Below are 15,310 nucleotides of genomic sequence, written 5' to 3'. Positions count from 1 at the left end.
CATGTTAATACTGATAGTTATCAAGTAAGGTGATGTTTCGTGTAACTATATATGGTATTTTTTCAAAATTCTTTTGTCAGTGTCCCCATAGAACTGCTGGGGATGGCAGTAGGAGAGAAGCATGCATATTTATCTGCAGCTGGCAGCAAAAGCCCTGATCACTTCTTGTCATACAGCATATACAGGCTTTCAGTCAGTAAAGTATTTTCATCCTTCAGCTGTCTTATGGATCACTTTACGCGACTACAGCAGCTGCAGAACACCACCTAGTGGTGCTAAGCACTCCCTCCAGCTAATTAAATACATGGAACTTCCTTCGTGTCTCTTCCATTCAGTTTATTTCTAAAAACTGCAGCCACCACAAGGGGAAATTCTGGCCCAGTCAGAACTATCAGGGTCTTTGCACGCTGGGCAATTAAACATAATAGTGAATATGCCTTACAGGATGCAGCCATCGTGGCCCCCCTTCAGCAGCAGAGCTACAGGTAGGTGCTTGGCAATTTTAGGTTTGGGGTTATGAGGATATGTGCTTTTGGGGTATGATTCTATGTATTGTGGAAAATCTTGGCCAACACCTTTTTCCTATGCTAGCCTGAAGACATTGTTTTAAATTAAATTCCTCCCTGCATTTAGCCTTCTGGGTGAAACAGATATGCAAGTATGCCTAGAAAAAAATGGATTTAAATATGAATGTATAATAATTTGGTTCTCTGTATTTTACAGCTTCTCTCTTCAGTCTCCTGAAAGATTTAAAATTGAAGCTGATGAATTTCAAATGAGTCCGTCTCTTATATTTGTCATTTTCCAAGACATTCTTGGCGTGCTTACACAGTAATGAACCTGTAATGCTATTTCAAGCTGATCCAACAAACCTTCAAGATTGTGCACTTCGGACCTAACAAATGTTTATATGTTTTCTTCAACAGATAATGAGATATGGAAATGGAAAAAAAAAATGTTTTCTGAGATGATTTTTTCCTAACTTTGGATACAAAGTAAAAAGGAATAGGACTTTTATTAAACTTATTTTCAACAGGCACTAATCCCTAGAAAAAGAAACTTTTTTTCTAAGGTATACAAATAGCACTTTAGGCTAGTCTGTTAAAATACCAATATACATGTAGTATGAAAATCAGTTAAGATTTTCTTAAGTAGAATTCATACAGATCTGGTGTGACTAAGAAGGGAATCCTGACCCCCATGTGATTGTGTACTTTAGCTCATCTTGCAGGACCCATTCAGTCTTAAGTTTATTTGAGGTATTTGATGCCCCGTGCACTGTTATTTAGCGCTGTTCTGGTGTTAGTGCCATAGCCGTGCCTGTGTTATGTTTTCACGTAGTTTGCTGGAGGCGTCAAGCTCCAGAAAATGTGTTTGGGTGAGTGTTTCAGAAGCGCAGCAGGGATCACTTTCTTACACCGCCCACTCAGGTGCCCGTGAGGGGCCGGCCCCGCTGCCCGCCCGCCCCCGGCCGCCATTTTGGGGCCCGCACAGTCCCTCAGGCAGGGCCGCCCCAACCCGCCAATCGCATCTCTCCCCGCTCCGCCCCGCCGCCCAATGGGAGAGGCTCGCGTTTCCCAGCCCCCGCCCCGCCGCTCTCTTCCTGCGGCCTGACAGGTGCGTCACCCCCCTCCCATTGGTCCGCCCGCTCTAGACGGACAGCCGAGCGGACCAATCCCCTTCCGAAGGGCGTTCTCCGCAGCACCCTCCGTCCCCACCCGCTGAGGGGAGCGAAGCCGCCCTCATTACCTCACGCAGCGCCCGGCGGCCCCCATTGGCCGCTTTCCCCCTCTTCTCCCCGCCCCCCGGTGACGCCACGGCACGGGAGGGGCTGCGATTGGCTGAGCGCGAGGCCGGGCCCGGCTGTGCGAGGCCGAGGGGCGGGCTTAAAGGGGGGCGGCGGCGGCGGCGGGGCCTGGGCGGCGGGGAGCGGCCGGAGCGCGGTGAGGGCCCGGCGGGGAGCGCGGCTTTTAACCAATTTCCTTCTTTTTCACCCCGTTTTTGCCACGGGAGGGAGGGGCGGAGAGCGGGGTGGGGCTCCCCGCGGCCTCGGCGTTGTGGGCGGGGGGGCCGGGGGGCTCGGGGCGGGCCCCGCCGCTGGGGCCGGGCGCTCCTCACAGGGAACCGCTGGCAGTGGGGTGGCGGTTGGGGGGGGGGGGGGGAGAGGGTTTGATCCCCAACGGCTCCGTGCCCCGCAGGCACCGGGGTCCCTCACAGCTGCCCGGGGCAGCAAAGGGGACGTGCGTACAGCCCAGCTGCTGCCGGCCCTCAGCGCGGTCACCCCGTGTGGTGCTGGCGGTGCCGCTGCGGGGTGTGCTGGGGGCGGCAGGTGGCCTGGGCAGCCACGGGAGGGCTTCCACAGTGCGAGTGCGCTATAAAAGCCAGGAAGCCTTACCAAGAAGCAGCACTTGAAGTGGTATCTCTTCACCTTATTCGTGTTTTCAATTGTTGTAGCAGGAGGCAAATACTAGAGGAAAAGGTGCAGACTGATACAAGGCCCGTGTGAGGAGGGCAGCTCAGCAGCGCGGCTGTGGCGCTCGGCTCCTGAAGCAGCAGAAATCTGTAAAGGCAATGCTGGGCAGCGCGGTGCTCAGCCTCTGTGGGTGATGAGAGGAGCCCGGGTGATCGTTCTGAAGGTGTTCGTGCCTTCCGTGTAAAATGAGCAAAGCCAGTGTGTTGGGCTCTGCTGGGAGGCTGCTGCTGCCGGTAGGTGCAGCCCCACAGAGTGCCTTAGCAGCAGGTACCCCTGTGGAAGGCGCTGTAGCCAGGGTGACGCTGGGTGACTGCGCTGCCTGGAACCACCCCTGGATGATGCTGGGATTTCACTCCCGTGGCAGCTGTAAGCCTTCTCCTTGCTGGGAAGTAGGATCACCAGGCCAACTGAAACACACCAATAGTCCATTATTTTAATTTTTATCTGTAATGACTTGTAATTAATCTAGGGTAGTAAATTTTTAGGTGCAGGACCTAGCAGTTACAGGCCACGTTTCTTGTGCTGATACCGTGCTCAGCTCCTGTATAGCGTACCTAGAAAGAGTGAGCATGATTCAAAAGAAACCAACTTTGAAACACCTTGAATGGCTTTTTCAGTGACTGCGTGGGAGACTGACACTCCAAGGCCACCAGTTCGCCATCATCCATAGGATCCTAACAGGAGAGGCTGAGGGCAATGCAACATGTATCGCTTGTTACTGGGGGGCAGCTGGCTGAAGGAGCTCTGTGCAGGATCCTCTCTGGAAGTTATTCTGTATTCTAACTAGGGCTAAAGTAACGCTTTATTTGGAGATGAAACTGGTTCTTAATAGCTTGTAAATAGGCATCTCTGTAATGCAAAGCGTTTCAGCAGAGCTGGGAGCGTACTGAGCACGTATGGTTGCTTTCTGCAAGGTGGAGTCAGTGACGGAACTGCATCCAGCAGTTATCACGCTTCCAGATCAATTCCTGTCTTGCTGGTAGTAGGTTGGGCTGGTCTTTATGTACATACCTTGTTCCGTGTCCTTTTTGGCTCCTGTGTCTCAGCTCTTGTTCTGGAATAGGGCAGTTTGTGTTAGTCCTCAAAGAAAAAAAAAAATTCCCCCAAACCCATAAAGTAATCACTCCAGGTTGCAGATAATTGTTTTCAGACCTGCACCTCAGCTCCCAGCAGTTTGCTCGTGTCAGAGCCGGGCCCTCTGTGCGTCAGTTCCTCCACCCTCAGGTCACGCTGAAGGTCCCCAAGGAAATCTCTTGTCTTTTGGTAGCCGAGCATCTCGCTCTTGTAGTCTGGCTGGGTTTTGGGTAAGAGGAAGGGCCTGTGGCATGGCCCTCTGGCAGGGCTCTGCCTTCCAGACAGGGGATGGGGAAAGGTGAAAACATCTGCTGTCCCACCGCTGTCCCAGAGCGTGCCCCTGTTCTGCCCCTCTGTTTTTGCTGGCACGGAGCGATGCGTCTCTCTGGCTGCTGAAGAGGAAAAATATCTGGAGGAATCGTGTCCTGGAATGTTTGCCTCAGATGCTTTGGGGCTGGGAGACTGAATTAATTTTTATCGCTTTCCTGAATGGTGCTTGCAATTTTTTACTGCTGGGCTGCTCAGTATCTAGATGGCTGTAGTTAGATAACTGCATTTGATATCAGTTTCTTTTAAACATTTGCACAGCTAGGATTTATTTTTTTTTTCTGACAAATAGTCTGGCTTAATTCTTTTTTTTCTTTTAACAAGGTTAGCTTTGATTGTCTTAGGAAGAGTCTGGATCTTAACGTTATCATTTTTTTCTATAAACTGTTCAAAGCAATGCGTGAACAGGTGGTGGTGACTTGTGTGCTGTAGAAAACACTTGGTGTTGACCTCAATATAACTTGTGCTGTCCTGTCTTTGTCTCTCTCATCCTCTGAATTGTCTTGGTTAGTGTTTTTATGATTCCATATTAAAGAAATCAAGCAAAATGTACTGTCTCAAAACTTACTGTAGTGAGAAAGGGTGGGGTGGGAGGTGGAATATTGGAAACCAGGAGGACTGGAATAAAAAAAAAAAAAAAAAAAAAGAGGAGTAGAGGAAACAGGCAGTGCCAGATGAGGTGGTGTAGGCGAGAGAGCTCTTGCACAAACAATAACAAGACATTTTTTTTAAGAGGGGGGAAAAAAAAAGACTTCTGGAGTTTATACCCAAAGGGGAGCTGTGCGAATGGCTTGAACAGACGAAACACCGAAACTCCAAATACTGCTGAAGTCCTTGTAATTGAACTGCTGATCTAATGAGCATTAAGCTTAGTGCTCATAATGAGCCCATTAAATAGCTACAGAAAATCTTCTGTGTTCTGTGGCTTTGTCTGTTCCTGGCAGGGCACCAATGCAGATGAAAGCAGAATGACACATACGTAATGCAGGCTCCATGGGAGGATCATCTCGTGCCCTGGGAATGGCAGTGATTTTTCAGGCTGGAGTGCCTCTGAAACCTGCAGAGTGTGCAGTGTGTGCGAGGGACAGCCCTTGGCCATGCTGTGAGAGTGAGCTGTTGTAGAGCTGTCCGATGCTGGGTGTGAACGCTGAAGTGATAACTTTCAGCATTTGTGTGTGCAGAGGATCTGTATTGACTGTGCTGAGCCAATAGATGGTCTTTGGCAGTTGGCAAGACAAAGAATATGCTGCAGTCTTTCTCAGAATATTGTTTTAGCAGGAAGAAGGGAGGCGTTCAAGTGCAAAAATACTGTGTAGGCAGCTATAGTACTGTCCTGGAGTCTAATCAATAATAGAGCTCTGGTGATTTTATCTACCGTTGGTCTTAACTTCAAGAAGCTCTCTTCTTTTACAGCAACATAAAGCTGGGTGCAAAATTAGATCTGAATCCTATTTATATATTGAGTCCTGTTTATCTGTAAGGATGCACACTCATTCTGTGTATTTTTAGGGTGTAAACCAGAGAAGCCTGACGAAACGGAAGACACTGAAAAATTGCAGTCCTTTATTTGGAATACACGTTATGAACCCTTTCTGGAGCATGTCTACAAGTTCTGTGCGCAAGGTAGATATAATGAGTGGGTGCTCTAAGGTGTTAAATCCTGAGGGCTGGGATTGCCTTCAATAAAAGGGTCAGCTGGCTGTGACTTGCAGGAATTGGAATGTGCCTGTGAACGGAGCCTTCTCCAGAACTCACTGCAATGACTTGTCTTATCTGAAGCATTTTCAAGTAGGAAAGACAAATACGTGCAAATAGTTTAAGGACTTGCTGCTTATGACATTTTTTACCGTCTTAAGTAGACTTTAGTCAGGTATTGCATGTGCAGTGAGCACTGGCAAAACTGCATTTCTAATGCTATTACTTGCTACATGAGACTTTGTCTAAAAGCACAGCACTTTGAAGGTTATTTGCTTCTCAGGTTTTCATTACTAGAGAAAATTCTATAACTTGGTTGATGGTGCTCAAGGCATAGGTATTGCTACTGGCCCAAGTCTCAAGCATTTCGAAACGCTATCCCCTAAATGGTGAGCAGCACAGCCTAGTCACGGGTCTGTAACCTGCAGGTGTGTCCTGGCAGCCTGCGGAATGATTTTGAGGTCTGTACCTAATAGCGATCTCTAGCAGCGTAGCAGTGACCCACTACGTAGAACAGTCTGTGTGTGTGTGTATATATGTACATCTGTGAAACGACATAGGCATGAAAAGGTTGTTAGAGCAAAATTACTTAACCTGGGCTCGATGTCACTGTCAGCCAGTGATTCTCCCACAGCGGGAGCAGGCTGCACAATCAGTGCCAAGTGGGATGTTTGTCTTCACGTATGTCACTTCCCACCTGTGCTAAGTTTTCCATAGAAAGCTCTGATTTCTTCTCAGCTTTACTACGGTACTTCTCAGAGACTCTTCAAAGTCATAGACTTTGAAGTCTATGAATGTGAGGATGCGCGTCAGTGGAAGTGACTTACCTTGATGTGCTGGAAATAGCCTGACTTTAAGCTGATGGTATATATTACCCGCTTCGAGTTCCTAAATAAGTACAAACCTCCGTGTCCTAATCTGCAGATTTCCAACCTAGCCTTGATTGCTTTTGCACTTACAGTCTGGGTTTGATTGAATAAAAATTTATATAAAAACAAAACAAACCCAAGATCACTAAAAAAAAAATTAAAAAAAATCTCATCGGCCAAACTTGTAATTACTAAGGGCGGGTTTAAGCCTGTGTTAAAATATGTTCCTATGTTAAATACTTTGAATTCCAACCTCTAATGCCCTGGTTCTGTTTTAATATAACAGAGACCCGAAGCTGAAGAGAAAACTTTGACTGGAGAGCTGAGAACCAGTCCTCCACGAACCTCTACGAAGAAACAGTTACCTTCTATCCCAAAGAACGCTGTGCCAATAACCAAGCCTGCCTCCCCTGCCGCATCGTCCCAATCGACAAATGGAACACATGCTTCTTACGGGCCTTTTTATTTGGAGTATTCCCTCCTAGCAGAATTGTGGGTTTTCGCTATTTTTTTTCTGTTATAGGTTACTGGGTGTATGCTTCAGTGAAAAAATAACTTGTAGGGGTCTAGTGCTTGTGTGGTGTCTGCCACAGCCCCTAAAGAATGCAGTAAAACTCTGTGCTACACCAAATTCTTCCGGAGCAGCAACCTCCACCTCTTGAGGTGGCAGGGGAGAAAAAGGGATGAAATTTTAAGGGCTGTGTTTAGATGTGATTTTCTGAATTTTAGTATTTCTCAGTCTTCAAGTAAAAACATTTTGGGTCTACCAAAGCTGGTCTACCTGGCCACGTACCCTCATAGCATTTTGGTCAGAAATACCTCATTTGTTAAACAATCAATAATACAGAAGCCAGCAGATGTTTAGTAGGAAGATGGTTATGAAGGTAGGGCACTGTATAATGGAATTAGGATGTGGAACACTTGAAAGTGCTTATTAAGTGGATATTAGGAGGGCTGTGTGTCTTCCTGTCTTTAATGGTACTTGAGAGGGAGGAGTCACTGCAATTTAAAGAGTTGTTGTTGGATCAGTTTGATCAGTTGCATTTGATCCGGTGTAGTGATGTGCAGAGTGCTGTGGGAGCACACACACAAAGCTGTATGTCTGCAAAACTTACCAGTTATATGGGGTTACTTAAACTGTTTTATGCCATAAAGCTGGAGAGACTTTGTCAGTAGTAGACGTATTGGATTCTCAAGTATGCAGTGCCTTTTGGAATGAAATCCCTGGAGTCCTGATGCAATACTGAGCTTCAGATCTTGCATTTAACCATTAAGTTGAAAGTGAGAACTCTCTAAATGTAAAACGTGGTGTTCAGGCAACTGATTCTGACTTAATTCAAGAAAAATGTCTTTCTTCTGCAGCATGCAAGAATACTTTGTATTCCTCTTGTTTAACAATTTCACGTACAGTATGGAAATAGTTAGCAGAGAGATGTGTTAGTGCTTTTCTATAAGATCACTGTTTACTAGTGCAAGTGTGCTGAGTTTAATTTAATGGGCCAGTATGGCAACTAACTGGAAAATGTATGAAGTGAGTATTTCAGATTATCATTTATGGTATTCAGTAGAATCTGCATACCTTATAACTGTAGCTGATTAGATTTAGAAGGAACTTATTGTGTTCAATAATTAGAAAAATGGAAAAAGTAGCATGATTTTTCTCTGCAGTGCTGTTGTTTATCAAATGGAGCTTCCTAAAGGATAAAGGAAGAGGGAGAAAACCTTTCCTTAATTCAAGGGTCATTGATGGCTGAAGTAACTGAAGATAACTTGATCATCTTCACAAGAAATGAATTAACAAATAAGTGCAAGTTTACAAAAATGTGTTGGTCCCTACTGTTAATGAGATGCTGTAATCACTTGATGTAGATCTCTAATATACCCAGCCTGTCTTTTCTGTTCTCTGTTACTTTGTTTGGTCTCTTGCCAGTAGGATTCTTGGTTGACCTGCCACATAGTCTTATCTAAAACTGAAAATTTGTTTAAAATTAAAGGTTTGGTACACTTTCAGAATTAACTGGAATTGAGTGCAAGCCTCTGTTCAAAGAAATTTAGTTGCAATCCTTTTTTTACTCTTTACTTTGAAACTGGGAATTCGGTAGAAAAGTGGAAATCACACAGTGCTGAGAAGCATTAAATGCATCTTCTGGGGAAATAAGTTATTTCCGTTTCTCTGCTTACAGAGAGAAATTATTTCTCAGGAGAAATAATACTTCCTCTTAGTAGCTTCTTAAGTGGAGAGCTAGGAAAAGCAGAGTGAAAGTATATGGTTTTGCTAGTTATCTGCCTCCTCCTCTGAGCAATCAGCCCTTGGGAATTGAGTATAAGTTTGTGGAAGAAGTCTCCTGTTAAACTACTGGCCGTATGTTCTGGCTTTACTGCTGTCAGCTTGCTGTAGGTTTAACGCAGTTGTGGAGCTATTCTAAATACTGATTCTAATTGCAGTACCTTGGTTGTTAAGCAGAAATTGCCAGGTGTCTACGTGCAGCCATCTTACAGATCAGCATTAAGTAAGTTTAAACTTTAACTTTTAAAATTGCAATACATGCTTGTTTTTAAATTCTTCAAATTTCTCAAGAAAACTTTCTCACTTGCAGTGTGGTTTGGAGTAATATTCATAAGACATGGGCTCTACCAGGATGGTGTGTTTAAATTTACTGTCTATATTCCTGATAACTACCCAGATGGAGACTGCCCGGTAAGTGGACATGGTTGTGTGTGTCTTGGGGTTTTCTGGTGCTCTAAGTCCGGCTTCCCGTTAAAGCTAATGCACCAGGTAGCTTCTCATTTCATTGAACTAGTTTTGTTCAGTTGGCTGGGCATGTTTGTGAGCCATCTTGTATATATTTCCTAATGTCTGTGGAAGGAAGTTGTTGCTCTGATTACTGAGATTGGTGTAGAGAGAATTCTATGAGCTTAGATTAATTAGAGTATTCAAGTAATCAACCAGTTCTTTACCACAACGTTTGATCTGCTACTTCCTTGGCAAGGAACTTGAAGTTGAAGCACTTAGTGTACAAATTCTGAGTAGCCTATAATGGAACATAAAATGCAGGCTCTTGTGCTGTGCTTGCTACAATGCTGCAGGATTTCTTGCCTGTGTCTGTTTTAAAATGCATTGAAACAAAGAACTAAGAACTTGAGTTGAAAGTTGGTAAAATAGAGGGAAAGGGAATAGATACTCTGCTGTCCCTTTTTCTTCTCTAGGGAAAAGAATACAAGTTATTACATTCCTGTTAAAAAAAAAAAAAAATCCCCATCAAAACAAAAACACACATGTGGCAATCGGACTCTTTCCAGAGCGGAGCATCCGGCCCTCTTGGCCAGATTTCTTTAACAGGAAGATCAGGGGTGGGTGTATGGAACTGCTGTAGCTGAGAAGGAGTTGCTATGTCAGGAAGCTGTCTGCTTGGTGTCAAGTTTTGTGTGAAGCTGTCACCTTTAAAAGGACAGAATTAGTAGGAATCAGTATCTTGAAAAGATTTTAAAGAAACTCATATGCCTCTCATATATCCATATTTTTTTTACTAGCGTGGGGCTTTCAAACCTTGTTGAAGTATTTTTCTTTTGGAGCAGCACACAAATGCAAGAGGAAACTAACTGTGCACAGCTGAAGACACCATGGTGACATCACAGTTTACTTAAAAATGTGTAGGATAAAAAAAAAATATTGCTTGTAGTTCAAGTATTTAAAAAGCTTTCAGTCATTAATAGCTGAGGGTTGTTTTTGGCTTTAATCTGATCTTATCTGATATTACCTGTGTTGGCACACAGGATTAGTTTCCTGATTTGGTAGTGAGCATGAAAGAGGACAAGACCCTGCACGTAGCCTGGGTATGTTGGGTTACAGTTTCACAGTTGCTATAAATCACTTTAGGGTGTTTTCCTGTTATCTAGTACTAGTTGATTAGTATTTGGAAGCAACATCTGACTGACCAAAACAAACAAACAACCACCAAAAAACCTTCACCCAATAGTTTTAACGTTAGGATTCTTCTTTTTTCTAACTCAGCGCTTGGTTTTTGATCTGCCTGTCTTCCATCCGCTAGTAGATCCCATGTCTGGTGAACTGGATGTGAAAAGAGCGTTTGCAAAATGGAGGTTAGTGGTAACATTTTGATGGGTAGCTTGAAAGAGGCTCTTTCCCTTCTTCACCATGGTTTGTTCCTTTTAGGCGAAATCATAATCACATATGGCAAGTACTAATGTATGCTCGCAGAGTCTTCTACAAGATTGACACAACTAGTCCTCTGAACCCTGAGGCTGCAGTGCTGTAAGTATCTTCTGTGTTTATAGACATAGTCTCTTAAGAGATTTTTTTTGCACAGAAGTGTAGAAACGAGATCTGTACAATCAATTCATGGTCTTTACCTTTGGAGATGGTTGCATTAGAAACTTAATTTGAGGCTTTGCCAAATCTGTCTGTGCTTCCGGAGCAAACTTGTGCTTCTTTGCAGTTAAGTGACATCGCTTATTTCTCTGTTGTAGGTATGAAAAAGATATTCAGCTGTTCAAAAGTAAAGTGGTGGACAGCGTCAAACTATGCAGCAGTCACTTATTTGATCAGCCCAAAATAGAGGATCCCTATGCAATCGTGTAAGTACTGTGAGCAAATTCACCACATCTTAATTTTTTGAGAACAAGTTTTGGTATAATTTTTATTGAAGCCTTTCCCTGCAAACAGATTAAAGTAGGTTGTCCTTTTGTCTTGTATGTTTGTAAGTACCTTAATTATTCCTGTGCTCGTTTCCTTCTGTGTAATATTGAGTAAATCTTAAATAGTGAAACAATGTATTTAATGCTGAAAAGATCCATGCCACTGTGAGTTAAGTTCTCAAGAAATGCATGTTTTAACACTGAAAACTCAGATTTGTAGCCGACTTGAAATTCATCAAACTAGACCAAGGAAAACTGCTGTGTTTTGCTGTACTGCTGCTTTGTGCTTTAGTTTCCAAAACTGTGAGGTAAGAGAGAACTGTACTTTCTCCATAGTTTTTCTCCTTGGAATCCAGCTGTGCACGATGAAGCCAGAGAGAAGATGTTGACTCAGAAGGTATGCACAAAGTCCCAATTCTGACTGTCAAAAGGGCTTGTTGCTTGAAAAGGCAAGGAAGGTTCCGCGTCTCTTTGAGATGAGCACGTACCAGGCAGACCTCACCCCACTCCTTTTCTGTATCTGCAGTCGTGAGGAAACTGAATTGGAGTCCTAACTGAGCAGTTATGTCACTGTTCTAACTTCAGTGTGTTAAGCAATGAATTGTTCGGCCAGCTAGAAAGCTTTGTTGGGCTGAGTACAATTGTTGGCAAATTTGGCAGATTTTTTGTTTGGAGATGGAAGGGGAGGGAAGAAGGAGAAAGGAGAGATTTGCTGACTGCCTGTTTAGCTTGTCCTGCATTTGTCATGGTCAGTAGTGCTGCATAACCTGACAGTCCCCACCTTTGTTCTTCTCTGTTGTGGAAAGATGTTTAATTATTTAATCAAAACTTGAAGGCTTTTTTCTCATTTAAACCCTTTCAAGCAGCACAAGCAGAGTACCTTGCTAACGTTTCTGATGCTGCTGTTTCCTAGTAAGGCACTGTCTGCTAATCAAAGGCTGCTTACAGTTGCATCTATCACAAAGCACTCTGATAGGGCAAGAATGTTACAGTTTATGACAGCTTTCACCTGAGCAATACCTTTGATATTTGTAATGCCAAGGGGCAGTAACATTCAAACAATGGCCCTTTATCTATGCTGGAGCTGAAGTAGTGATGGTAACTATCTAATGGCTTTTGAGCATATAAACGCACACAGGACCAGAGGGTAGAAGAGGTTTTCTTGTCTTTCTTGGAAATAAAGCCAAATGGAATAAGCCTGCATTCTGAAAAACTTAAGGCTTTAAAAATATTCTCTGAAAACATAGTGTCCCTGTCAATCAATTTATTATTTTTATTTTTCAAATGATTCTTTGCACTAAACAAGAGCTGGCAAACAGCAGTTCTGGGTCTGCCCGGAGTGGCGTGACAAGTCATTGCATTCACTGTGCCTCAGGATTGTGAAATGGTGCCTGGTGGCCTTGTTGGGCTGGCAGGGAGGTGCACTCTGAATGTGTTAGTTAGTGCACGTATGGCACTTCAGTTGTTGGAGTAGTTTGTTGATAGCAAGACCAGCCTGATTTCCATGGCTTAGGAGACTTGTTCCAAAATCATCAGTGTAGCTGAGAATCTTCTTTGCCTTCCCTGTAAAAGGAAGTTCCCAAGTCCTGAGTTCTCTCTCTCCCTTCTGCTGCAATCCTGGCTCATTTGGTTATTGTTGTTGTAATTCCTGTACCTCAGGAGCCACGCTGGAGCTGTTAGTGTCGAGCTAATGGCTGACATGTTTTGATTTGGATTGACTCTTCTTTCTGTAGAACCAAAAAATTTGGCAAATAGCAGTGCAGTGGTGCTGGGTTATGGTTTCCAATCAAAGTGCTCCATCCAAAGAGTATCTCTTAATCTTTACAGTATAATGGGGTAGTAATATGTGAACTAAGACATTAAAACTCTCCTGTGGTGTCAGAGTAGTTCTACAGAAGCCACGCGCATCCAGAGAAATTAAAGCAATAGACTTAATTCTGTTCCTCTTTGAGGAGAGCAAACAATACCACTTTTCAGCTTGTATTTGCCAAACTTAAAATGGGTGGGAGAGGACAAGAGAGTTTGGGGTACCAAATAATTCTGACTTTAATTTTCTTCTACCTAGAAGAAGCCAGAAGATCAGCACTGCAAAAGCATGCATGTTTCTGGCCTCTCATGGGTCAAGCCTGGCTCAGTTCAGCCTTTCAGCAAAGAAGAGAAGACAATGCCTACCTAGCTCTTTTGGACTGTGGTGCACGCAACACTTTCTGCGGGTGGAGGGAATGTAATGGAGGGAGAAACAGCAAAGCAGCAGTTTCCTTCTTGACTATGGATTAGCAAAAACTGAACGGTAGCAGTGACTCCAGTAAACCTGCTTGATGGATTGCTGACTCAACGTTTTACATATGCATTAGGTTTTAAAGGCTTGCCTGGAGTTTGGAAGCATCTCTGAACACTGCAGTACTTCTACCTGAAGACTGTCTAGGGTGGGTAATTCCTCAGGGCTCTGAAATGCCTGGAGGTTTTGGGTTGGTTTTTAAGCTTTTATTTTTTCCCTCCAGGAATAGCAATTTTTTTTCTAAATCTTAAATTGCTGGCAGAAATATTAGCAGGAAATATGATGCCAGAGGTAAGCTGTGTTCATGTAAACTAATATAGCAGAGTTAAACACTATATTTAATGGTTTTAAATACTTCGGTTTCTATTGTAAATATGTTAGAATTTGAAATTGTAAATAGGTGGTTCAATGACTCCATTTAGCACTTTCCAGAGGTAAAACTGAGGATGACACTCAGTGTATGATGTATTATTGATTTGTAAATGGATGTTGTCACTAAAGCACACATTAGTCTGACAGGGTGAAAGCAGAATGTCAGGCTTAGTAGACTTTTATTCCATAAACACTAAAATCCAAGCTTTTAACGGTGGTCTCTTGAGCTAATAAAATCTTAGATGATTTTAGATTCCCTAGGTGGCCACACTGAAGGAATTACTAGGATAGCTCGACTAATGTGTGTTAATAGTGACACCTTAAGAAAATAAAAAGAAATGATGATCTTGCTTTTGTCCCTCTGTTCATCTGTACTCTAGACACTTAGCAAAGACTGGCACTGGAGTGGAAGCACCTGGCTGCACAAGTACTTGCAGGCACCCTGTTACGTTCTGCAGAGACTGGTTGAACAGTTTGGTTCCACGTCTAGGAAAACATTTTAAAGCTGCTGTAAGCTTAGGACAGAGTCTTTTTGTTTCCACAAGTCTTCCTAGCGTCATAACCCAGCAAAATGTCTTATTCTTGTCTAACAGGATTTTCCTATAGCTTCAGTACTTGTGATGCCAGCCTCTTACAGCTGCCGTGCTTTTCCTTTAACTCCTCATACCTGTACTGATGGCAGTAGTGCAACAAACGTGTTACTGGTGACTTCATGTATAAATACGATGCAAGCTTTTGTTTTTCTTTGTTGTTTTTGTCTGACAGAAGCTACATCCACATGTCCTATAACAGGCTTTCTAATTTTTGAGAACAAATCCTTAGTTTTTAAGGAAAGGTATGATGAACTCACAAGTGATATGTTACAATATACCAAACGATTAACTTAATGTGCTGGTAAGGGTGACTTGTGTGGTTTCTATAGTGTTATATGAATTAAGTAATTATTCTCCTCCAGGTAATGCTGAAGCCTTAATGCATGACGGTGCTTTATGCCTTTTCAAGTTTCTGCCTTTGGGATGCAGTGGTTTTCTGGGGCTGCCTGGAGTGATGCCAGGAGTGCTGGAATTCCTGTTCAGATGAAGAGTGCAGGGAGTATGTGGAGAACAGCAGGCCTCTTAAGGCAACGAAGCGTATCCAAAGGTGCATTCTATGGGGCTGCTCTTCCTTCAATTTCCATAATTTTCAATCATAAAGAGGGTCTGTTACAGGGCCTAGGTTCTTTCTGAAATTTAGTACTTCCATTGGTACTCGTAGTAAGAGAGCCACTCTAAATTGTGTTTCTTTGCTAAACAAATTTGAGGTTAAAGTAAGAAGAACTCAAAGTCTGAGTTACCAGCCAGGTGCTTCTGAAAAAGGTACGTGCAACTGAACTTGGATGCGGCTCTGAAAGCTGTTGGTGCCCCTTTGCATGAGGTGCATATCTATGTAAATGAGGGCAGCCAACTGACACATACTTATTGGCTTCAAATGCACTGCGTTCTGCCTTTGGTTTTCTGTTGTTACAAACTATTGAAAGTGGTGTTCCAAGCGTGCTGGAAACCCTGCGAGTGCTCCCCCTCAGGGGCA

At 43.5% G+C, this 15,310-nt stretch overlaps 1 protein-coding gene across 2 annotated transcripts; it reads left to right on the top strand.

Annotated features, from left to right (window-relative positions):
- Positions 1 to 1,918: 1,918 nt before the first annotated feature.
- AKTIP (AKT interacting protein) lies at positions 1,919 to 14,095 on the top strand. Of its 2 annotated transcripts, XM_032195678.1 has the most exons (10): positions 1,919 to 1,943; positions 5,384 to 5,497; positions 6,725 to 6,930; positions 8,884 to 8,948; positions 9,036 to 9,136; positions 10,451 to 10,539; positions 10,613 to 10,711; positions 10,927 to 11,034; positions 11,431 to 11,491; positions 13,160 to 14,095. In XM_032195678.1, exons 2-10 carry the CDS (start codon positions 5,456 to 5,458, stop codon positions 13,268 to 13,270), a joined length of 882 nt encoding a protein of 293 aa, XP_032051569.1. In that variant the 5' UTR covers positions 1,919 to 1,943; positions 5,384 to 5,455; the 3' UTR covers positions 13,271 to 14,095. The 2 variants fall into 2 exon arrangements, with proteins under 2 accessions (XP_032051569.1, XP_032051568.1); XM_032195677.1 differs by lacking the exon at positions 1,919 to 1,943 and having other exon boundaries at positions 5,391 to 5,497; positions 13,163 to 14,095.
- Positions 14,096 to 15,310: the final 1,215 nt, after the last annotated feature.

Source organism: Aythya fuligula, chromosome 12 (assembly GCF_009819795.1).
Source record: "Aythya fuligula isolate bAytFul2 chromosome 12, bAytFul2.pri, whole genome shotgun sequence".
Lineage (NCBI taxonomy): Eukaryota > Metazoa > Chordata > Aves > Anseriformes > Anatidae > Aythya > Aythya fuligula.
Note: the sequence above shows the minus strand (reverse complement) of the source record. Positions and strands in the feature narration are given on the sequence as shown.

What these genes read in the sequence shown, in the direction of transcription:
- AKTIP (XM_032195678.1), top strand. Translation starts at nt 5,456, where the DNA reads ATGAACCCTTTCTGGAGCATGTCTACAAGTTCTGTGCGCAAG. An exon ending in AGAGCGTTTGCAAAATGGAG is followed by an intron (nt 10,540 to 10,612) that starts GTTAGTGGTAAC and finishes TGTTCCTTTTAG; the next exon opens with GCGAAATCATAATCACATAT. An exon ending in GAGGATCCCTATGCAATCGT is followed by an intron (nt 11,035 to 11,430) that starts GTAAGTACTGTG and finishes CTTTCTCCATAG; the next exon opens with TTTTTCTCCTTGGAATCCAG.